This window comes from Pseudorca crassidens, chromosome 18 (genome assembly GCF_039906515.1).
Source record: "Pseudorca crassidens isolate mPseCra1 chromosome 18, mPseCra1.hap1, whole genome shotgun sequence".
Taxonomy (NCBI): Eukaryota; Metazoa; Chordata; class Mammalia; order Artiodactyla; family Delphinidae; genus Pseudorca; species Pseudorca crassidens.
Genome location: NC_090313.1, coordinates 3,245,601 through 3,270,000, shown reverse-complemented (window position 1 = coordinate 3,270,000; position 24,400 = coordinate 3,245,601). Strand labels below are relative to the sequence as shown.

Here is a 24,400-nt window from a genome sequence, read left to right as displayed (position 1 = left end):
CATCATCCCTTCCCGGCCCAGGTACAGGAAACACTGGACTCATGGCCGGAAGGAAGCTGGCTCGGCGTGACAACCGTCAACAAGTCCTCGGCGTTCAGCAAACTCACGCCGTCTCCCCAGTAACCACACCAAGTGGGCCTTCCCCTGCCCACATTTCACAGAGGGAGAAACCAAGGCACAGAAAGCACAGGATGTGGCCCACAGAAGCAGGAAGGTGGAGCCCAGAGCCAGGACACGGTACCGGAGACCAGGCCGTCTGAGGTCTAACCGCCTACAAAGAGCCCGACTCCCAGACAGACTGTCTGCATTAACCCTCACCGTGTGCCCTGGGGGCAGGTCCTTAACTCCCTGGGCCTCTGCTTCCCATCACCCAAATGTGGACAGTACCCACCCAAAGGGGCCTGTGAAAACGGAATTTACTCAATGGGCTGGAGCTGTGCCTGGCGCGTGTGAAGCCCTCCGTGAGTGCTGGTTAATTAAACCGTGACTCAGATTCCTCCCAAACTTCAGGGTCAGCTCCACCATCCCAGGACCGCCCCCGTCTGAGCTCTTCATCAGCACATTTACTGTCCCCTGGGGCCCGCTGGTCACCTTTGCTGTTGACCGATCTCCTACACCTTCCGTATGTGTATGAGGCTTGCCTTCCGAGGACGACCTTCTCCCCATTTCTCGGGGACACTCAGTCAGGCGGCTGCCACCCACTGTGTAACTGGAACTGAAAGCCAGCCCAGGGCAGGAGGACAGAGGTCGGTGGCCACAACACCCCAACCTGCTGCTAGACAATGAAGATCAAGCGCCTGACCGCATTCTCTTCGATGCTCCAGCGCCTCTGGCCAGATGACGCCGAGCATTTCACCCCGAGCGTCGCGTCCTTTTGGCTTAAATAGTTTCAAATAACCCAGTGGGTGGTACGGCCGCCAGAAACCATGTTACAACACTGGCTGCACGTCTTAAACAGGGGAGGGGGCAGCTTTTAAAAAATAGTGACGCTCGGACCCCCTACCCCAGAGCACAGGAGCTAGGATCCGGCAGGGCAGGGGTGTGGGTATCCAATCCCTTTAAAAGTACCCCCGGAGAATGTGACGTGCAGCCGCTAAGCAGAAGTGGGAGGTAAGAGGCAGTCATCCAGGGTGAGAATCAGAACGACCCTTATTCCTTATTCCTCGTCAAGCAGACAGAACAGAACCGGGAGCGGATCCTGATTTCCTGGTAGAGGGAGGTCTACCCGGAAATCTAAGTGCAGACAGTGAAAGAAAGAGGAACTTTAAAAACGCCCACAGAAATATCGATGTGGCAACATGAAGATAAAAAAACCCAGATCCACAGAACCAGAGAGGGGAGCAATTAAAACTCCAGGGCGACCTCAGAGATGGGCCCCAGCACAGCCCGGAGAAACTCAGCCCAGAATGAGCAGTGACGCCCTTCCCTTCTGAGAGACGCTTCAAACATGAAACAAAATCCTTTTCTAAAGCTCCCAAGTTCCACCCGCAGCATATAAATAACACTACCTGAAGGACGCCTTTAGTTCCATCGTGTTCAGTGGGACGCGATTTGACTACAGGTTACAGTCACAGGGAAGATCTGGAACGTTCCCTCTGCGTGCATGTGTCTCTACACTGATAGCGAATCTGGTGAGAGAACAGCCGTGGAAACAGCTGCCCCCCAGGAACGTTCGCAAAGAACAGATGCTCAGAGCTCTTTTCATGCAGTCAGAAGATGGGTCCATGTGTCTTCCCAGGGTGATAAAAGGGGTCGGCTGTGTGGAGCCACCGCTGGGCACAGCTGCCTCCACCTGTGTGTGCAAACTGAGGGGGCAACAGGGCGCGGACACTTCATCTGAGAACCCACCCTCCACGCAGAGGCTCCGGGAAACGAGGGGGTGATCCACCACCGACCGTCGTGCCGTGCGTGATGCTTAATTTTACGTGTCAGCGTGGCCAGGCCGTGGTGCCCGGCTCTGTGGTCCGATGCAAGTCTAGATGTCGCCAGGAAGGTATTTTTTTTTAAGTGTGATTAACATCGGCAATCACTGACTTCGCAAAGCAGATCACCCAGCATAATGTCGGTGGGCCTCGTCCAATCAGTTGAAGGGCTTTACGAGCAAAGACTGAGACTTCCTGGAGAAGAAGGAACAATGTCCACATGGAGGAACCTCGTCAAGCAGACAGAACAGAACCGGGAGCTATCCTGGCTCTTAGAGCAAGTGCACTGCACGTGCTTAACTTTCCCAAGAGCTAACCCATCTACAGCACTCACTACGTCCGAGCCCTTTAAACGCATGGCCGTTTACTCCCTCCCATCCCCTGGCGGGGACTGTGGCCTCATTTGCACCCCAAGGCCTGAAGCAAACGCTGACAGAGGAGCACAAAGGCCAGGGGCACACAGGCAGCGAATGGCAGAGGCGGGTCCTGAACCCCGGCCACCGGGTCCAGGGTCCAGGGTCCAGGGGCTGCACTGTCAGATCAAGTCCTGCTCCGAGAAGGGTTAGCGGGACAAAACTGGGCTCGAAAAAGAATGGCAGTATTTCAAAGTCTAGAATAAGTAACAATGGGATGCTTTCTGCAATAGCTCTCTCATCAGAAATTGAGCAAATCCCAAAAGGCAAGATAAGCACCAACAGCGAAAGCAGGAGTCCTCCGGCAGAAGCACGTCCCACAGGGTGTGGACGCCCTGCAGGGATTCTTCTCAGATGGTGACAGCAACGCCAAGACGGGGCTGGAGGCTGCCCCGCACTTTCCCATCTACACGGGCTTAAAGCTTGGCCTCAGCGACCGGGCGGCATCACCCAGGGAGCAGACCCTTCCCACTGCCCTGCCTGAGGGTCACCTACAGGAACCTCACGAAAATTCCACGCAGGCAGAGACTGATCCAACAGCCACCAGCTGGAGATGAAAGTCGAGAAGTTGAAAAGGAAAAAAATCCTACCCCACCATATTACTGGGGTATCTTTTCTGCCAGAAGGAAGACCTAAAACCTCAACACAGATTAATGAATGACACCGTCAAAGGCGGTGATGAGATAACACTTTAAAGATAAACTATTATTTTAAATCCAATAATCCAACTTAGTTGCTTGCATTTATAGGTCCTTTAGTTTTGTTCTTAACCGTCTGTGACCATTAAAAGGCATTCTAAACATAGCCGTGCTTCCTGACACAAAGGCCAATGATTATTCTTTGAGTCTAGGAAGCCCACGGGCTTACACTAGTAATGAAATGAAAAACAGCTTTTCCATTTCATCTGACTACCAGATCAATCAGTAACTATTTAACGAAGGTCATCCTGACCCACGCCTGTAAAATGAGACTTTCTTCCTTCTATAAGTAAAGGAACCCAAACCCCAAATAATTTCCAACTAAAGAAATGGCAACATACGGGGAAGAGGAAAAGTGTTTCAGAAAAACGGATTTCTTTTCGCATTTCAATACATATACAATGACATTTACCCAAATCAGCATACGTGTCACCTCTGCTGTTTCTGTTTCGCAATTTGAAGGCTGAACAAAAACCAAGAATACATCATATGCCGTACGAACCCCCCAAATACTTACCTGCACATGAGTTAATCCCTTGCCTGTGACTCACTGACGGGGCTTCATGAAATAATTCTCAAGGTCATATAATTATAACTGGAATTTAATTCTCAAATTGCTTCACTCTTTTCAGACATGGATTTACTAAAAATAATTCAATAACAAGACCAAATAATTCAAATAAAGGGACCTTCTTTAACACTCTAGTATTAAGAAAAAAGGCAAATCCAAAGAAAATACACTTATGTAACAGATTTAACTTTAAAAAGCAAAAACTCTCACGTACCAGGATATTAAATCCAATATCCTTTACCTTCAACAGATACTCTGCTGTCCTGTGAGAATTACTTTTTAAAATGAGATTATCAGGGGCTTCCCTGGTGGCGCAGTGGTTGAGAATCTGCCTGCTAATGCAGGGGACATGGGTTCGAGCACTGATCTGGGAGGATCCCACATGCCGCGGAGCAACTAGGCCCGTGAGCCACAGCTACTGAGCCTGCGCGTCTGGAGCCTGTGCTCCGCAACAAGAGAGGCCGCGATAGTGAGAGGCCCGCGCACCGCGATGAAGAGTGGCCCCCGCTCGCCGCAACTGGAGAAAGCCCTCGCACAGAAACGAAGACCCAACACAGCCAAAAATAAATAAATAAACAAATGTGGGGTTAAAAAAAAAAAGAGACTATCAAAGAAAAAGTCAATTATTTGCGAAATTCTCTACTTATTAAAGCAGGAAACTAAAATCATTTCAGATCTTTTGAAGCAAGTTTTAACTTGTTTCAAAGACAAGACTGAACTGCAAATACCATGTTAAGAAAACTCTTTAACTCTATAAAGGGTTTTCTCAAGATATTAAGTTATCTAGAATGGGTTCTTATCTGGAGTACCCCACTCAGTCAATACCCCAGTTATTTCTAACAGAATGTGTCTGTCTTCTTCTCCATAATATAAAGTCTTCTGAGAAATACACAGCAGAGAACAAATGTTTTCCTGTTACAATCACCTCCCTTATCCGAGGTTTCACTTTCCGAGGTTTCACTTTCCGAGGTTTCAGATGACACTTGGTTAACCACAGTCCAAACATATTAAATGGAAAATTTCAGAAATAAGCAATTCGTGTTTTGAATTGTGTGCTGTTTCACTACAGGGTATTGTTATAATTGTTCTACTTTATTTTTAGTTATTGTTGTTCATCTCTTACTGTGCCTAATTTATAAGTTAAACTTTATCATATGTATGTACGTATAAGAAAAATATAACATGTATAGGGCTTGGTACCATCCACAGTTTCAGGCATCCACTGGGGGTCTCGGAACGCGTCCCCCAAGGATAAGCGGGGAGCGCTGTAATTCTAACCCAAGGGAAGTATATGAAACCTTTTCTGAACAGTCCTACGGAAACAAAGGATTTTACGTATGTTTACAATGTCTAGGTACCTCTTGCTTAACAGATTGGGTATGTTCTAATAAAATTCCCTAGAAAGTACATTTTCCATAGACACATATTGTAAAATCAGAAACACCTTCTGGGGATGATTGGGTACCTAGATATAACTGTATCAATTTAACAGTGCAAAAACCCTTTCAAATCAATCATATCAAAGTATTCTGTTTGAACTTAGTTTACCATATTTAAATATAATGATATTATGCTATACATAAAAGTAAACATTTTAAATAATTCCCTAGAATAGACAAATTCACAGAGATAGAAAGCAAAAAAGGGGTTACCAGGGGCTGGAGGGAGGGGGATGGGTTTTGTGTTTAATGGGGTTGGAGCTTCAGTTGGAAGATGAAAACGTTCTGGAGATGATGGTGGTGACAGTTGAACATGCTTAATACCAGCAAGCTGTACACTTAAAAATGAGTAAAACGCTGTGTTATGTGTATTTTACCACAAAAAAATCCCCTATGGTTAAAAATAGACAGACGATAGAGAGGTAGAAGGAAGATGATGGACAGATGAGTGACAGGTAGAAAGATGATGGACAGATGGTAGAACTGCATGTAAAGACAGCGCCAGCGAGCGCCAGTGGCCTGACCCTCGCCCTTCTGGAAACTCACAGCTCATCTGCCCGCGGCTGCAGCAAGCCCAGGCTCATGACCTGGACCTTGAATCACCTAGCGATGCGGTTAAAATGCAGGTTCTCATTGGGAAGGTCTGGGCGGGGCCTGGATTCTGCGGCTGCCGCCCTGGGGCTCCCACGAGGAGCAGTGGCAGGGGGACGGTGACCATGGAGCAGTCCCGGGAGGCTCTCATCACCCCAAGACGCGTGCAGCAGTAACATGGCCAACGCTGCAGCCCAGCCCTGCGTGTGCCGCGTCTGCACGTCCCCCTCTGCCGCCCCCTCCCTGGTCCTCAGCGCCCGGGGAACAGCTACAGACAGAGCAGCTGCTCAACCGGGGAAGCTGAAAGGCGACACTGCCAGGGCCCGCGGTCACACAGTAACTAACCAGAGTTAATCAGACTGGAAATCACTTAGGTTCGGAATGTGCTTTTGCAATTGCTATAGAAAAGGGGCCCGGCTAAGTGAACAGTAGGTCAACAGGCTTTGAAGAGTGGGAGCAACGTATCCTCACACAGCCCAGGGGTTGTTGAAAACAAGCCACACACGGCACCGTGATGTGAGGCCACACCACTCACGGCCACCCCGGAAGCAAGAGCCTCACAGGAGGGCTCCCGTCACGACAGAAACTCAGAAAGTGTTAAAAACGTCCTCCATTCACATGGACTTGTCCTTTTTCGGGACAAGCGGCCAGGCAGAAAGGAAGAACTGCTGTCCCCTGGCTCCCTGGGATGGCATCCTCACCAGTTTCCTTCAATCAGCTGAATCCCGTTCCTCTAACAGAGTCAGCTCGTGCTCCCTTCAGGTCGGCACAGAGCCCACCCTGGCTGCAGTGTCACTCCGAGCGCCACGCAGAGTGTCAAGCTAGATGGGTGCGCACACACGCACACACAGACATGTACAACACATACACACATGCACGTGTATACCTACATGCACGTGCATGCACATGTACAACACATGCAGACACACACATGCATACATATACCTACATGCACACACGCGCACACACAGACATGTACAACACACACATGCACGTGTATACCTACATGCACACACATGCACATGTACAACACATTCAGACACACACGTATACCTACGTGCACACACGCACACACATATACCTACAGTACACACATGCACACAAGCACATGCACACCTAATGCACCTCGTCCTCCCCACCATTAGTGGCACAACTGTACAGATCTCGAAGCAGAGGCCCAGAGCAGCCACACAGCTGCTCAAGGACCCGCAGGACGTAAGCAGCTCATAACCCCGACAGCGGCAGGAATACCTCGGGTAAGGCAACGCCAGGCGATGAGCTTTAATGGCGGTGGAGGGCCTCTGAATTCTGTTAGGACAAGAACGAGATCTGGGCAAGCATTGTTTAAGCAATTCCACCCTGACACGTGTTAAAAGACGATTTTCAAGAAAGGGCAAAATCATAACTCTCCCACAGATGCAAAAAATAAACACATGTTAAAGACCTTGGTGATCTCATCTAATGAGGGAGCCTGACCGATGTCACGAGCAGCTCAGAGACGTCAAGAGGGCACAGGTGTCCACGGGCCACAGATGCAGGAGCCCTGGGTTCACGGAGGAAAACAGGAACACGCAGAGAGCAGCCCAGGAATGATCAAGTCTTGTGCAAATGGAGGCGAACTGCTTTCTCCACAAAGAAGAGTGACCACCACACACCCTCAACTCTAACCCAGTCCCTAATAATGCCCTCCAGTCACCCACACACAGCAGGGGCACCTACACACCACAGGCCTGAGGCCGCCTTCCTCCGCCAGCCCTGTTCTCCAAGACAGAAGGGCTTTTTTTTTTTTTTTTTTTAATTTATTAGTTTTGGCTGCGTTGGGTCTTCGTTGCTGCACGCAGGCTTTCTCTAGTTGCGGCGAGCAGGGACTACTCTTCGTTGCGGTGCGCGGGCTTCTCATCGCCGTGGCTTCTCTTGTTGTGGAGCACGGGCTTTAGGCGTGTGGGCTTCAGTAGTTGTGATGCGTGGGCTCAGTAGTTGTGGCGCACGGGCTTAGCTGCTCCGCGACATGTGGGATCTTCCCGGACCAGGGCTTGAACCCGTGTCCCCTGCATTGGCAGGTGGATTCTTAACCCACTGTGCCACCAGGAAGCCCCCAGAAATGCTTCTGATGCCTGGGTTCAGGCATTTGTGGAAATACAAGTGGCCCTTCAACAATGGGGAACCAAATAAATATCATGAACCCAGGAAAAAAGCGAGGTCCCGGCCCCGCACCCTCTTTCAAATAGCAGATGAGAAATCACAGACAAACCGGAAATCAAAACTTCTAACGTAGGCCACTGAAATCAGAAGTTGTAAATGTAAATGCTAGTCACTGGCCGTCTAATAACATCCATCCTCCGTCACGGGCCCAGCGCGCGCTCACGAGGGCATGGGGGGGGGCGAGGGCAGTAGGCCTCCTTCTCTTCTTGTCAGTGCCCGCTGCGCTGCTTCACTTGTTCTGCTCTGTCTGGGTGCTACCCAGGCGTGAGGGAGCCAGTCTGCATCTCACCCTGGTCTCCGTGGATGGCGTTCCAGGGCAGCGTGTCGGGGGAGCATTCTGCCCGCGGAGGGCACTGAAGTTAAGTGCCTGGGCACCCACGCAGTGGTGGGAAGAGTGGAAAGGAACCCACTAACTGCGATGAGAAGCCGACCTCAATCCGGGCTCCCCAGCATTCAGCATGACCTGAGCCTTAGCTTCCTGGCTTGCGAAAGGGAGGTGATAAAAATACCAAGCCCACAGGGCTTCCCTGGTGGCGCAGCGGTAGAGGCGCAGCCTGCCGACGCAGGGGATGCCGGTTCGTGCCCTGGTCCGGGAACATCCCACATGCCGCGGAGCAGCTGGGCCCATGAGCCATGGCCGCTGCGCCTGCGCGTCCGGAGCCTGTGCTCCACAACGGTGAGAGGCCCGCGTACCGCAAAAAAAAAAAAAAAAAAAATACCAACCCCACAAAGTAGTTGTAGGAAATAAGAGATACGGTCCCCAAAGCACTCAGCATGGTGTCTGGCACCGCTGAAGCCAAGGTAATCCCTGCTATTCACACAGGCAGGAGCCCCAGGAAGGAAGGGCCGTGAGTCAGCAACCTGGACGGCCTCGGAAAACACTTCGCAAGCCAGCTTTCCTCAGGACACCACCCTGATTTCTGAGAAGACTGTAGCAGGGGAGGATTTTAAAGCACAGGGGCCCCTAAAATGAAAAGAAGCGTCCATGATAGAGGGACAGGCGGCATGAAATAAGGTGTAAACAGTGTGAAGACTTTGGTCAAGGAGTCACAGGTCCCTAGCTCCAGCCCCTTTTCTGCACCAACTGGTCCTTGGACATTGGACAAATAACTTCCCGTGGCTGTCTCTTCATCTGAAAGAGGAAGAGGCTGAAAAAGTGGATCTTTAAATCCTGTTCTAGTTTTACAGGATTACACCGGACTCTGTGTGCCCCTGCGACGTGGGTACCTGCAATGGATATGCCAAGTTTACTGACACCTGCTGTGCTCGGAAATGAAGACCCTCCAGAGCTGAAGGATGCTCCTGCAATGGTCCGACTGGTCTCATCTTTGCTGCGAGCAAACCCAGAGAGGTCAACGCTGAGTTCCACGTTGCTCATAGGTCCAAGGCTATTTGAGCCAAAAGAATGGGAAACTGAGCAGTGGGCAGCTAAGCTATTTCAGAGACCTGAGACCAGCCCACAGAGGCCAGGCCAGCGTGAGGGAAGCCACCAGTTCACACCCACTTCCTCCTGGTCCAAAGAACAGATCAACCAGTGTTTATGAAACGCTTTGCAGGAGATACACGCTCAGCGTGGCCTTCTCTTGGAATAGAAATACTAGTGTGAGGTTGGGTTCGCTTGGGCTGGGCAGGAAGGCAGATCTCAGAGAAGAGCTGGTTTTGAAGGCTGGGTGAAAACACGGGGATAAGTGGCCGAGGCAGCTGTCACCAGCCTCCATGCGTGAACCTCTTTCCAAAGGACTCTGCTGATGAGACAGAGGGAGCCATTAAACTTGTCTGTTTTATGGCCAAGGCTGAAAGCTTATAATCTGGGTCTTTTCTTCCCAGTGCCTCTCTCCAAGCGCCCTGCCTTTCCAGCAACACTTCTGTGACGCTGGCAGAGAAATCAACGAAATTTTCATTGCCTAATTGCCCACATGTGGGTGCGTCAAGTCAGCTAAGAAAAACAAGAAACAGACCGTTCTCTTCATGAGTGTTTAAGAGCTAACTAACTAGTTCACTACACAGAATATCTCCCAAGTCGGTACATGGAAATGTAAGTATCTCAACAAATGGAAGCTAAAACAAAAACTGGCTTTTTAACCAGTGGTGTTGGGTCAGCTTGGTGTTCAACATACACTGACTATAAAACCCAGACGTCTAACTCCTAGGTGGTTGACCCGAGAGGTGAAAACTGACGTTCATACAAAAACCTCTATGTGGGGCTTCTCTGGTGGCGCAGTGGTTGAGAGTCCGCCTGCCGATGCAGGGGACACGGGTTCGTGCCTTCGTCCGGGAAGATCCCACATGTCGCGGAGCGGCTGGGCCCGTGAGCCATGGCCGCTGAGCCTGCGCATCCGGAGCCTGTGCTCCGCAACGGGAGAGGCCACAACAGTGAGAGGCCCGCGTATCGAAAAAAAAAAAAAAAAACCTCTATGTGAAAGCTTACAGTGACTACTCGTAATCACTCAAAACTGAAACAACCCAAATATCCTCCAACGGGTGGATGGATAACTGGCGATGGTATATCCATACAGAGGAACGTTACTCAACAATTCACAGGACTGAACAGCACAGACGGATCTCAAATGCATTAAGCAAAAGAAGTTAGACTCAAGATGCTCCATCCTGTATGCTCCTAGAAAAGACAACTATAGGGGTTTCCCTGGTGGTCCAGCGGGTAAGACTCGGCGCTCCCAACGCAGGGGGCCTGCGTTCGATCCCTGGTCAGGGAACAGGACCCCACACGCATGCCGCAACGAAGAAGCCCGAATGCTGCAACTAAGACCCGGAGCAGCCAAAATAAATCAAATAAATAATAAATAAATAAATATTTTAAAAAGAAAAGAAAAGACAACTATAGGGACAGGAAACAGATCCATGTTACCAGGGGCTGGGGTAAGTAGAGAAGGTGACTCAGAGAGACCAGGGATTTGTTTTAAATGATGGAAATAGTTTGTATTTGGGTTGTACTTGTGTTACACAACTGTATATGTTTGTCAGAGCTCCTATAACTAAAAAATCAGGGTGAACTTTACTGCTTATGTGCAAACATTCAATAAACCTTACTTAAAACAAACCAAGATAATCTACCAACACCCAAAAACTATTATATAGGCAAAACTTGTGGATTTTTAAGCTACAAAGCCAAAAGCTTTTAAAATTCATGTGGGAAGGAAAACTCCAAGGTTTACCTCGATAGCACATTAAACGTGAAATTGCACGTTAAGTCGCCTTATACTGTCATTTAAAGAAGAGAACAGGTGAGAAGTTCTGAGTCAAGGTTGTGGCATATATAACAGAAGCACGTCTTTCCAGAATCATTTTTCGGAACTGAAGATGAACAAGAATTATAAATCAATAGTCCTTATACCCAGACATAACTATAATTCAAAACATACATGCACACCCTATGTTCATAGCAGCACTATTCACAATAGCCAAGACATGGAAACAACCTAAATGTCCATCAACAGATGAATGGATGAAGAAGATGTGGTACATATATACAATGGAATATGACTCAACCACCAAAAAGAATGAAATAACGCCATTTGCAGCAGTATGGATGGATCTAGAGATCATCCTACGAAGCAAAGTAAGTCAGAAAGAGAAAGACAAATACCATATGATATCACTTATATGTGAAATCTAAAATATGATACAAATCAACATATCTACAAAACAGAAACAGACTCACAGACGTAGAGAACAGACTTGTGGTTGCCAAGGGGGAGGAGGGGTGGGGAGGGAAGGATTGGGAGTTTGGGATTAGCAGAGGCAAAACTATTATAAGTAGGATGGATAAGCAACAAGGTCTCTATAGCGCATGGAACTATATTCAGTATTCTGTGACAAACCATAATGGAAAAGAATATGAAAAACGTATATATGTGTGTGTAACTGAGTCACTTTGCTATACAGAAGAAACTAACACAACACTGTAAATCAATTATACTTCTACAAAAAATTTTTTTAAATAAATCAATAGTCTTCATCTGTTTTCAGCACTTGGAAAGTACTGTGCCACTTCCTTCTGGCCGCCATGGTTTCTGATGAGTTATCTGCCGTCATTATAATCTTTTTTCCTCCTTTGACCGCTTTCAAGATGTTTTCCTTGTCTTTAGTTTTTGGAGTTTGGGTTTCTTTGGGTTTATCCTGTTTGTGATGCTCTCGGATTCTGGAATCCTCAGGTTCATGTATGTTGTCAGATTTGGAAAGTTTTCAGGCATTATTCCTGTTATTCCTTTTCAGCCCCACCCTCTCTCCTCTCCTTCCAAGACCCCAATGACACGATGTTAGATCTTTTATCCACAGGTCCCTGCGGCTCTGTTCATTTTCATTCTATTTTCTCTCCGTATTTCAGATCGGGTGAGCTGATGGTTCTATCTTCCAGTTCCTGGTTTCCTTCCTCTCTCTCCTCCATTCCCTCACTGAGTCCATCCACCAAGTCTTTTACTTGGGTTGTATTATTTCAGCTCAGAAATTTCCACGAGGTCTTCTTTTGATCTATTTTTCTGAGCCTCTCTATTTTTTCTCATTGGTTTAGTGCGACCGTAACTGCTCACGGAAGCTTTCTTGCGGTGGCGGCTTTGAAGCCTTGGTCGGATAACGCTGCCATCTCTGCCATCTTGGTGCGGGTATCTATTCATTGCCTTTTTGGATTCAGTTTGAGATCTTCCTGGTTCTTGTATGGTGAGTGATTTCTGATTGAAACCTGGACATTTTCATACTGCGTTATGAGACTCTGGGTCTTACTTAAACCTTGCATTTTGGCTGGTTCCCTCTGACATCAACTCAGCATGAGCTGAGGGGCCGGGCACGCACTGCCTCTCTTCTGGAAAACGCCCAAGTTTCCCACGTAGCCTCCCGTGGCCCCATGAAGTGGGCAGGGTGGGGGCGGCTTGTTACCACCTGCCGGACATGAGAGCCCACCACCCTAGCAGGCCTTCTCCAAGACCCCCTAGTGGGGGAGTTGGGGTGCCTCATTACCACCAGGCAGGGGGGAAGCCCCCGTTCCTGCAAGGCCTTCTGGGTGGGTGTGGGTCCAGTGTTTCCTGTGTGTTGGCTAGAGTACGGCAGTTAGTGTCTAAAAGGCTTCTGTCTTACTGTGCTACCTCTCTCCTGGTCCTCGGGTGAGAGAGTAGCCTTTTTTGTCTTGTTTTGTCCGTAGCCTTTGGCATTTCTAAATTTCTGGTTTCTTGAGCTCCAAGTCTGGGATACATGAGGCAAAAAGGAAACCCAGGGAGCTCACCACGGGGTCACCCTTTGGATCCCGAGGTCCCTGGGCAGTCTGCCCTCTTCTCTCCATCTTTCAGAGTCTTCTTATGCTTGTTTTATCTATAATACCCCCAAGTTTTTAGCTGTAATTAGTGGGAAGAGGAGGGGAAAGTACTTCTGCTCCAGCTGCCCAGAAACAGGAGTCCCAGTGTGTTATTCTCCGTCTCTAAACAGACTCGTAATGTATCAAAGTCAAAAGAGACAGGAGTCTCTGAAGAGTTGTTTCAAGAGCACATATAATTGACGTCAGGAACCAGTATTTCCTCACCAGGCATACACCGGCCTATTTTTGGCTGCATTACAGGGCCCATGACAATGACATTTTTACACTGATTTTATCATTCAGAGTCAATACATCATTAAGACCATAAAACTGCAAACTTCGGCCGCTCCAAATTGTTCCCATTGCTTTCAACGACTTCATCCAGCAAAACTTAGCTTAAAAAGACAATACTGCAGAGTAAAATGCTAGTCTGTGGAGAACGTAAAAATGAATACAACCCAAATGCTTCCCTCCAAGAGCTTGTAAGTCAGAGGAAAGACGAACCGGTAACAAAACAGATAAAAGGCAGAACACGGTAAGGCACACCAGGTCACGTGGTAGTACAGTCTGGAGCAAGCAGGAATCGGGCGCTACCGTGACTGCTTCACAAAGTATGTGACCTTGGAAGATGGGACAAAATTCAAGTTGGGGATCGCCAGGAGAGGGGACGTCCCGGAGAGAGAGACGCCACAAGCAAAGGTGAAAACAGAGGCGGACAGGGCACGTGTGACAAATTCCAAATAGCACCTCTGGCTCAGCCCTGAGGCACCTGACTCCATAACAGGAGGACAAGAGGAAAGGGGCCGCGAGAGTCTGTCATCACAGTGACGAAGCCCTCATTCTAAGAATAAAAACTCCTTTAAACTCATGTATGTACACACATGTACACGTGTGTAAAATTTCTTTTTCACAAAGAGGGAAGTTCTGTGAAGTCTCAGCCAGGTGAGAGGGGTTCAATTAGGAATCATAAAGGTTCTATGTCTCCTGCGAACTTAAAGACGACGAAGCGTGGAATTATCGCCCAGAGACATTAACATGATCCAGCTATTAGTTCACAAATGTGGTGGACCTCAATTGGTTAAAGTCTCCCGAATCGCACCACACTAGTGAGCCTGAAATACCTCCCCCCACCCACCCCCAGAATTCCCAGCACCTCCTCCAGGGAGACTCCGGGCGGACCTCCCAGCACGTGCAGCTGAGCCCTGGCAGCCTTCGTCCTCTGAGATCTCTCCGTACAATGGCTCTCTGTCCACCCTGCTGAGCCCAGACAGTAGATTTTCTTCCACCTACCCTAATACCCACATTCATATTCAGGTCACTGTTTCTGCTCAAGAAAGCAAAGGAATTCTACAAATGACGCCTTGACCCCAGAGGACGCCCATTCAAAATCTTCAGTAGTGCTAAAGATGTGACCCACCCACAAAGAGGTGGGCCTCCCACAAAGACATGGACCACCCACAAAGATGTGGACCACCCACAAAGATGCGGACCACCACAGAGACACTGACCCACCTACCAAGACATGGACCACCCACAAAGATGTGGACCACCCACAAAGATGTGGACCACCACAGAGACACTGACACACCTACCAAGACATGGACCACCCACAAAGATGTGGAACACCCACAAAGATGTGGACCACCCACAAAGATACTGACCCACCTACCAAGACGTGGACCACCCACAAAGATATGGACCACCCACAAAGATATGGACCACCTACAAAGATGTGGACCACCTACAAAGACACTGACCCACCTACCAAGACGTGGACTACCCACAAAGATATGGACCACCCACAAAGATGTGGACCACCTACAACACAGGCTTTGCAGGCTTAGCTTCCAGATCCCAAACCTAATCTAAGATTTATTTCCAAGAACAGTTTTTCAGTAGGAGCCCAGGCTAATCTTAATCCAGGCCCCACCCTCCCCCAATCTAGCTCTGAGTGGACACCCAGGAGAAATCTGAGAGCTGCATGTCAGAGTTTAACTGAACCAGGGGTCTCCTCAATCCCTAAATGCTAAACTCTTCGGGGAGTTTCTAAAACTACAGAAAGACTTTTAGAAAAGTACTTTCCTTTTTATGTGACCTAAACCAGGAGTCAGCAAACTATTTCTGCAAAGGGCCAGGATGAATGTTTTTGTCTTTCTGTGCTCTATGGTCTCTGCTGCAGCCACTCAGCTCTGCTGCTGTAAAACACTGGGTGGGCGGGGCGCCAATAACACTACGTAGAGCAACGGTGAGGTCCAGGTCAGCCCCCAGATCTGCAGAAAGGGGAGGTCATCCGCTAGATGCCCCGTGTCACACCAATCCTGCTTGTCGGGATTAGGACCTCAAAACCCACTCAGCAGCTGCACTAATAAATTAAGAGAGCTAAAAGCCGAGTCCTCCACCACTGGCTCCGTGCACACGTTGCACGGGCTGCCCACCCACTTCTGTGCCAGTCTCGCAAGGCTAAACACGCAGCCCTCGCAGGCCGGTCCAAAGCGTCAAGGATCAGCAACTCTGCGTCCCCTGGCAAAGACGGCTCTTCTCCAGGCGGGTCCACAACGCTGCCGCCTCTTCCAACCTGAACGAACCCCACTTCCGACACAGCATCCCCACCATCCCCCGGATCTAGAAGCGGGGCAGGGGGCTGCGGCTTCCACGCAGAGCAGAAGGAGCGTGACCAGGGCTCGTGGTCCTCAGATGGACAGTCCATGTCTTCTGGCATCTTCACTCACGCCCCATCCCACGCCCCACAGATGCTCCCCCAGGACAGCACAGCCGTTCACAGGATGCAGGCTCTTGGTCCTGCACAGGAGGCCCAGACCTCCTAGCTAACTTCACGGCGTGAGCAATTACATTCCCCTCCCACAGAAACCGCGATTCCACGACCCGGAACTGCAGCATCCTCTCCTGAGTTGCACTAAAGTTGTTCAAGGGAAAGATCTTAAATCAAGTGCTCTGAATCTCACCTCTCTTGGAGCCACTAAGTCTGTGGTCATTGGTTACGACAGCAGTAGGAAACTAAAACTGATACTGGGAGGGGGATGCTGCTGTAATGAATGCAGAAATGGCTTTGGAATTGGGCAACGCGCAGAGCCTGGGAGAATTCGAGAAACTTGGTGGAACCAGCTCCAGCCCCATCTACTGTCGCACTCCCTTGGAAGCAGTCCTGTGCCAGCTGACTAAGAGAACTACCTAAGAGCCCAGCAAATCTCTCCGTGCTCTGGCTCACTCACCGCTCCGCCGGCAGGCTTCGGGCAGCAGCTGTCATTTTTCTTATTCAACACCCTCCCACCCCACCCACGCCACGTGACCAAGAGCGGCGATCAAAACCGTGCATCCTCTAGCTGGTCCCCGTCCTTCTGCCCCAGCTACAAAAATTAAAACGAACGCAACTTAGAAGACAATGTGGAATATAAAGGAAGTTTAAGGGCAAGGCAAAAGGAGAAAAAAGAGAGAATCGCCTAAAAGTTAAACTTTTGCATTTCCAACAAGGATTACCTAAGAGGCAAAGATTCATACCTGCCTTTTCCCTCCAAGCTGCACATAACCCCACCGTCCTTGGGGAGCCAGGCACAGAGGTGGCCTGTGTCACTGCTGCCTCTGAGCCTCAGTCACCCTGAATGTGTGTACACAGGAGGTGAGCAATGTGAAGAAGGGGCCTGGGGCCCCCAGTGCCCACACTCAGGGTTCCGGGAAGAAGGCGGCAGCCCGCGCAGCCAGGAAATGAGTCGCGGCCCCCAGGAGCCCAACAAGATACCGAGGACATCTCATCAGCCTTATTACAAAATTCTCTGGCAGTCGAGAATTCAGCTGCACCACGTCCTTGGCACCGAAGAAGAAAGTGGTTGATCGAAATTACACTGCTCCTTCATACCTTGGATGCCAAGACGCCTGCTGACACCAACGGTCAGCTCCTGTTCCAGAAACACCACGCCACGTGGTAAAGGTCAGCTTCCAACAGCAGCCACCAGAGGCCTCTGGGTTTGGGTCTCCCAGCTCCAACCCTGCATCACCCTCTTATAAACCAAGGACAGCAGTGAGGCCCAACCAGTCAACCAAAGGAGCCTCAGGACCAGCCTTGTACCAAACAGGCAGACGCATCGTGTTAACGTGGTCTGATTTCTACAGCCCTCGTTCCACCGCTACCAAATGCTTAGTGCCAGAGAGTCCGCTTAGGTAACGGATCTTAGAGGAACTTCACTCACTCTGAAGCCTGGAGGTGGAGAACAGAGCAGGGAAGGTACACTTGTACCTCGGAGAGGCTGTTTTCAGAGCATGTTTTCAAATAAATTAGTCAAGATGTTAACAGCCATAACAACAAAAAAAGACAGCAGCAGAGAAAGCAGGAGGGAGAGAGGAGGGGTAGACGTCCGAGAGCGGCCTTCATGAATTCAGTTTTAAAAACAAGGTGAGTTATAATCCTGTTTATTCAGCTGACTGGTGCACCCAAGTTGGCAATTTTAAAATTCTGGACCAGACCTTCCAGAATACATATCACTTCTTAAAGTGCAGACATTTAGGGAATTCCCTGGCAGTCCAGTGGTTAGGACTCTGTGCTTTCACCACCATGGGCCCAGGTTCGATCCCTGGTCAGGGAACTAAGATCCTGCAAGCCGCATGGCACAAGGTAAAATAAAAAAACAAAACAAATAAAAAACTTACGTGCAGACATTTAAAAAGTCAGACCTTAAAGGTTCAGGCTTTCAAAAAGTCATGCCCATTGCAAACGGGCCATACTATTTACAGTTTATTTACTTGCGGTACCTTATTCGTTTTCATGGGGAAGAAAATATATTCTATTGTAACACTCTAACGTCAGCGTAATTATTGAGTTAATAAACTAAAATCTTGAATCAAGATCCTCTGATATACTGTACATTTGAAAAAACACAAATATACTACACGCACCAAAAATAATTATTACCTATCTTAAAAATGCTTCTACAGACAATCACTTCAAAACCCCGTAACACACATGAGCCTAGATCACGCGGCTGATAAGTGGAAAATGCAGACATGCCTGGCACTGAGGGAGGAGAACTGAGTTCTGCTTCCTACTTTCCTGCCTAAACCCTCAGGGAGTTCAGAGCCTCTGTTTTCTCTTTTGTAAGGACAGGTAATTTATACTAGCTCTGCTCACCCCTCAGCAAGGCTGTTGTGGATAGCAGCTGAGATCCTGTTGGTGGGAGCACTTAAATGCCTCTAGTTGCCACTAGCTGGCTGGGCTGGGTGCGCTGGTACGCAAGTCACCAGCACACTCTCTGGAGCCCAGGGTGTTCTCCTGGACTGTCGCTAAGATGCACCCAGTGGCTGAACAGATTCCCAACCAGCAAAGGAGTCAAGTAAGAGGGGGCAAGGGTGGTCCCACACTCTGACTAGGGGCCTGATCCCGGAGATGCAGACACCTGCGGAGCAAGGGCCGGATCCTGTGTGGGGCAGGACGTGCCTACCCTGGGGGACCCTGCCCTGGGAGACCCCGGCCCTGAGGGACCCCTGCCCTGGGGGACGCTTCTCTCCAGCTGGAAGCCCCTCACCCCTCACCTGCAGTGTCCCAGATGGAGATGTTGTAGGAGCGCCACTGCTTCAGGTAGAAGGCACCGCCCACCGTGCTGACCGTGTCCGGGAAGCGCCGCTCCATGTACCTCTGCAGCAGCGACGTCTTGCCCACGTTCATGTCCCCCAAAAGTACGATCTTCCCGTCGGGCTTCCTCATCTTCCGGCAGGAGGCACCCCTCCCTTTTTCCCGCGCCCTCCGGCCCGTGCGCCCGGAGTGCGGCTAGAGCAGCCGGACGCGCCGAGTCTGCTCAGACCCGGGACTCGCGGAGACTCGGACTCGCGGGGACCCCGAACTTGTACCCTCTCCTCCGGACGCCTGGGAATGCGGAAGAGGAAGCGCGTCTCCGCGCTGGGCTGGAGCCTGGGACCCAGACCGACGGCCACCTCCGGCGCCCAGACCGCGGCGGTCGGCACCAGGTCCAGGTCGCCCCAGCCCCGCCCCCAGCCCCGCCCCCAGACGCCCGGCGCCCCGGGCCTCGCCTCGGGCCCCGCCCCCCACGTCCAGCCCGCGCCGCGCGCCGCGCACAGCGCGCCGCACCTGGCCCCCGCCCGCGCAGGTGGACCTGGATCGTGGGCGGACCCGCGACCTTTCCCCGGGGCGGGCGGTGCTTTCCGCCGCGAAGCGATGGGAAGACTCAGGCAGGTAGGAGCGCCAAGTCGGGCACCAGGTCGGGGCGGCTGGCGGATGGAGAGCGGCGTCCGAGGAGGCGGGTCGGGGGTGGACGCAGCGCAGGGACGCGGCCCGGGCCTGCTGACCTCAGAGTCCCGCGGGGGATACACTCCAGCCCGGCCCCCCAGGCTCTCCTCCTCCGTGGGTGCAAGTGTGGCCCCGGGGCCGGGCGCAATGAGTTTTTCTGGAGTGAGGGTCTGCGAGGACCCGTCCTCCGACTGTTAGTGATTAGGACGGGGGGGCGCTTGCTAGTGTCGTTTTTGTTTTGTTTCGTTCACTTTGGCAAGAAGACGATTATGCTGTTTTCTATTTGAGAAGTGGACAGCCAACGCCACTTAAAACTTGGGAGTGAAAATTTGACTTTGGCAGTTGCGATGACGACTAACGAAATCTTTCCATCTTCCTTCTTTCATGGAGTGAACCTCGAAATGCTTCTAACACACTCGGCCTGTGGGACTCGGTACTTATTTGAGACGATGGTGATGCTCTAGTGTGAACACCGGGGGGCGCTGTTTGCCGAGGCCGCGCCGAGTCCTCGGGTTCCCTGCAGAAGTCGGGGGCGGCGCGCTGAGACTCAGACGCGCGCGGGTGGGGTGAGGGCGTCTCAGCCGAGGAGGACCGGCCTTGCGCAACTCCTGCCTTGCTCCGTGTTTCCTGCCCCGCAAATCGGAGCTCTGCCCACCGTTACTGCCCACCCCCTCCCAAGCTTTTTACAGTACCTCTCCCGCCCCCTTTCCCTCCAAGTCCTTACCCAGCTTTATTTTCTCACCACTCCAATAGAGTTACGCTGCTTATTCTCCGTGCAGTATCCCTCTCTGGAAAGTAAGGGGCATGAGGAAGGGACTGTTTCTGTTTTGCTCCTCACTCGGCCTGGTGAAGTCTCCAGCACATAATAGTTGCTCAAGAAAGCTTTGAGTCAGGACACAGTGGATGAATTCACCATCCCGGTGAGGCCAGAAGGGATTTCGGGCAAACGTCACCACCAACCCTGCTCCACACCTCGCTCCTCTGGTAGTTTAAATTTCCCTAGGGAGGGGGACCGTCTTTTAAGCTAATTTTGTATCCCCCAGCTCACTAGACCTTTCTGGGCGGCTCCCTCATTCAGTAAACCTGTGGGCGTAAGCCCATGAGGGCGCGGCTTTTTGTGCCTTTCTCTGGTGTCTCCCAAGTGCCTAGAACTGGAACTCAGTCCCCGCTTGATCAGTGTGTGTTTGAATAAACGTGTTGGTTTGCTGAAAGCTGTCCCCACTTGAAACACCGGTGTTTTCTGAGCAGGATTTGAGGGGCAGTGCTGATCGCAGCACCTAGCCCGCTGCCTGGCACATGACGGAATTCACTCAGCAAGTTTGTTTAAAAAAAATTTTTTTAATTGTCCAACACTTTGAAAAACTAAATTTAACCAGGAGAATATCTCCATATCAAATTTCAACCACTCCTATAAAACGCCTTGAAGACTGATTCCTTTTCAGGAAGTAGGACTGAGGAAGAAGTTAAAAGGTTAAAAGTCTGTTTAAACTAGCCACTCTCATCCCGAGTGCAGTGTTTTTTCTGCCTGCATTTAAACCACTGACCTAACAGGGTAATCCTTTTACCGATTGCTTAGATGAAAGGTGCCCAAGGCCAAGAAAATTATGTAGTTCCTTTTTTTTTTAAATTAATTTATTTATTTTTGGTTGCTTTGGGTCTTCATTGCTTCATATCTCTAGTTGTGGCAAGCAGGGCCTACTCTTCGTTGCGGTGCGGTGCGCGGGCTTCTCATTGCAGTGGCTTCTAACGTTGCGGAGCATGGGCTCTAAGGCACGTGGGCTTCAGTAGTTGTGGCTCGTGGGCTCAGTAGTTGTGGCGCGCGGATTGGCAGGCGGATTCTTAACCACTGCACCACCAGGGAAGTCCCTGTAGTTCCTTTTTAAATAGATGCAAACTGAACAATTCTGGGACTGTCCAAAGTCACAATAAAGGAAATAAGCAAATGTGGTCGCTTCTGTTGGATTTTGCAAAGTGGCTTGGGAGTTTTTAGGTACTTTGTTGTGGAGCAATTCTGTCTTTTAAAGTACTTTCCTCTTAAACAAACAAACAAGCAAACCCTGGCTATGTACATGTCTTTGTTCAGCAGATAGGAGTTGAGAAGCTAAGCTCTAAGCCCTGACCTAGGGCTAGAGCAGTAAGAAAGACAGCCAACAAAATAAACAAGCAAAATATATAGTGTCCTAGACAGTTATTAAATGTTTGATGGAGAAAAACTGAGCAGGGAAGGTGGATAGAGAGCGAGGCCTGGGGATGGATGCAGGGGTTCAGTTTTGAACAGGATGTCTGCAAAGATGAAGTTTCTGGAGCATTAGAATGAGGTTAGGAGTTAAACATGCAGTTATCTGGAAGAGGAAGGGTTCAGGTACAGAGAGCAGTGAGTGCAAAGGCCCTGAGGCAGAAGCCTTCCTGGTGGGCTCCATGGGAGTACAGAGCAGGGAACAGAGCAGGTGAGCTGGACACCAGGCCCATGAGGAAGGGGGGCGAGTGGCCAGAGAAGGTCATCGGGACCTGTGGTCGTGATGAGGGCTGTGGCTTGTACTCTGAACCAGGTGGAAGGGTGCCCGAGGGCTCTGAGCAGAGAAGAGACATGATGTGTCCTAACACCTTCCTGCCGTGTTGAGGTGGCCATGGCAGGTGCAGGGACATCAGGGAGAGACAATGGTGGCTGGGATCAGCGTGGCGGCAGAGGAGTGATCAGCATTGTTTACATTCTGGATGTATTTTGCAGGTGGAACGTACAGTATTTGGTGTGGATTAGACGTGGAATAAAAAGGGTGGGTGGGGGTGGGAAGGGAGAGGGAAAAGAAGGAGGAGAGGGAGGGAGGGAAAGAGAGAGGAGCCAGGAGCTAGCATCTGGACAGGTGGGCACCACATCCATCTGCTCAGGTCTAGAGGAGCAGCCGTCCATCACTAGAGCGAGGCTTCCCGACCTCAGCACACTGACGTGTTGGACCTGATAATTCAGTGGTGGCAGGTGTCCAATGGATGTTCAGCATTGCCCCCTGGCCTCTACCTACTAGACAGGAGGAGTGACACCATCACGTTCCCCATTGTGACAACCAATCAATGTCTCCAGGCATTGCCGAGTGTTCCCTGGGCCAAAATTGCCTTCAATTTAGAACTGCTGCTCTAGAATAATACCGATGCACTTTAGGATTCATCATTAAATGTCTTAGAGGGCTTCCCTGGTGGAGTCGTGGTTAAGAATCCGCCTGCCAATGCAGGGGACATGGGTTCGAGCCCTGGTCCTGGAAGATCCCACATGCCGCGGAGCAACTAAGCCCGTGCGCCACAACTACTGAGCCTGTGCTCTAGAGCCCGCGAGCCACAACTACTGAGCCTGCGCGCCACAACTACTGAAGCCCATGCGCCTAGAGCCCGTGCTCCACAACAAGAGAAGCCACTGCAGTGAGAAGCCCTCACACCACAACGAAGAGTAGCCCCCTCTCGCCGCAACTAGAGAAAGCCTGCGCACAGCAACGAAAGCCCAATACAGCCAAAAATAATAAATTAACTAAATTAATTAATTAATTTTTTAAAAAATAAATAAAATAGATGTCTTAGAAGTGAGCATCACTCACTAATTATTTTGAAACATATCTAATGAGATTTTATAAATATTGTGGAAATCTCCTCTTCGTCCCACATAAAATAGTGACTACTGTTTATTAGTCACCTACTACGTATTGGGTTCATTACCTATAAATCTCTCAGAGTGTTAGGAACTTTCTCAGAGCCACACAGCTGGCTCTTGGCAAAGGGCATGTGTCTAATCTTGAGGTCTTACCCTGTGCCGTGCCATCTGGGCCATGTCCCCAACATTTACATCCATAAAATACTGATTCCCCTCCCTTTAGTTCACATCTGCAGAACCCACATCTACTTAAGAACGAAAATGATTCATATAGAAGCTGTTGTCCTCGAAATGGTCCACCAGCGGCTGAAGATGCCCCCCTCAGGGTGGATAGAGCAGGTTGGGCTGTTATGTCCTAACAGTATGTATCCTAATATATAGATATACATATATATATACACACACACACACACACACACACACACAAACACATATATATATATATATGTATATATACACTCTTTTTCAGATTTTTTTCCATTATAGGTTATTACAAGATATTGGGAAAAAAAGGAGTTCCCTGGCCGTCCAGTGGTTAGGACTTGGTGCTTTCACTGCCGTGGCCCGGGTTCAATCCCTGGTCGGGGAACTAAGACCCCGCAAGCCTCGAAGCAAGGCCAGAAGAAAGAATTAAGATATTGAATATAGTTTCCTGTGCTTCAGTAAATTTAAAAAATTATATTTTGTTTATATATATAATTGAAACACTTTGCTGTACACCTGAATCTAACACAATGTTGTAAATCAACTGTATACTTCAATTAAAAAAAAGAGAGAGAAATTAGGCAAAAAAAATCTATTGGTCATTAGTGGTTTTTCCTTGGTTAGTTGCCTATTTATAACTCGGGTCCATTTTTCAGTTAGGGCGCTACTATAGTTTTGACAGTCTTCAAAATTAAAAATTGGGGGTCATATGTGTATTATATGTAAATAAATTTCAAATATATATAAATACAAAACATACGTAAATTATAAACATATGTAAATAAGGTTCTATGATATATACATATACAAAGCTTATATGTATATATTTGTTTACATAACTATGTCAACCTTGCTTATGGTGATTTTTTTTAACATGCAAATATTATTTTTTATTTGTAAGTAACCAAATCTACCAACTTCTCTTGCATAGTTTCTGGCCATTTCAATAACCATCTGATCCACTAGATTTCCTGCTAAAGCCCTGGTGTCAGCTGAGTGAAAGGGAAGAGCATGAGAAGAGCTAGATCTGAAATCCAGATTGGCCACTTTTTAAGTAAGCGACTCTGGGCAAATATTTCCTAATCGTCATGCACTTTGGTTTCCTCATCTATCAAATGTGGACAATAGTGTCCCTCTCGGTGTTGTTGTGACATGTGATCCTCTACACAGCAGG

The 24,400-nt window shown here is 49.4% G+C and overlaps 2 protein-coding genes across 3 annotated transcripts in view; one reads left to right on the top strand and one right to left on the bottom strand.

Annotated features, from left to right (window-relative positions):
• The window catches only part of RAB20 (RAB20, member RAS oncogene family), a 27,601-nt gene extending 8,482 nt beyond the window's left edge, over nucleotides 1–19,119 (bottom strand). Inside the window, exons 1-2 of one of the 2 annotated variants that reach the window (XM_067713570.1) lie at nucleotides 18,677–19,119; nucleotides 6,886–6,942 (exon numbers count right to left, since the gene is read on the bottom strand). In XM_067713570.1, coding sequence (XP_067569671.1) covers nucleotides 6,886–6,942; nucleotides 18,677–18,848 — 229 coding nt within the window. In that variant the 5' untranslated portion in view covers nucleotides 18,849–19,119. The remainder of the gene's footprint in view (nucleotides 1–6,885; nucleotides 6,943–18,676) is intronic. The other variant, XM_067713571.1, reaches the window with a different exon arrangement.
• A 96-nt stretch (nucleotides 19,120–19,215) lies between these two features.
• Nucleotides 19,216–24,400, top strand: part of NAXD (NAD(P)HX dehydratase) — a 45,710-nt gene continuing 40,525 nt past the window's right edge. The window contains exon 1 of the mRNA XM_067713126.1: nucleotides 19,216–19,334. The gene's annotated coding sequence lies outside the window, so the exon portion shown is untranslated. The remainder of the gene's footprint in view (nucleotides 19,335–24,400) is intronic.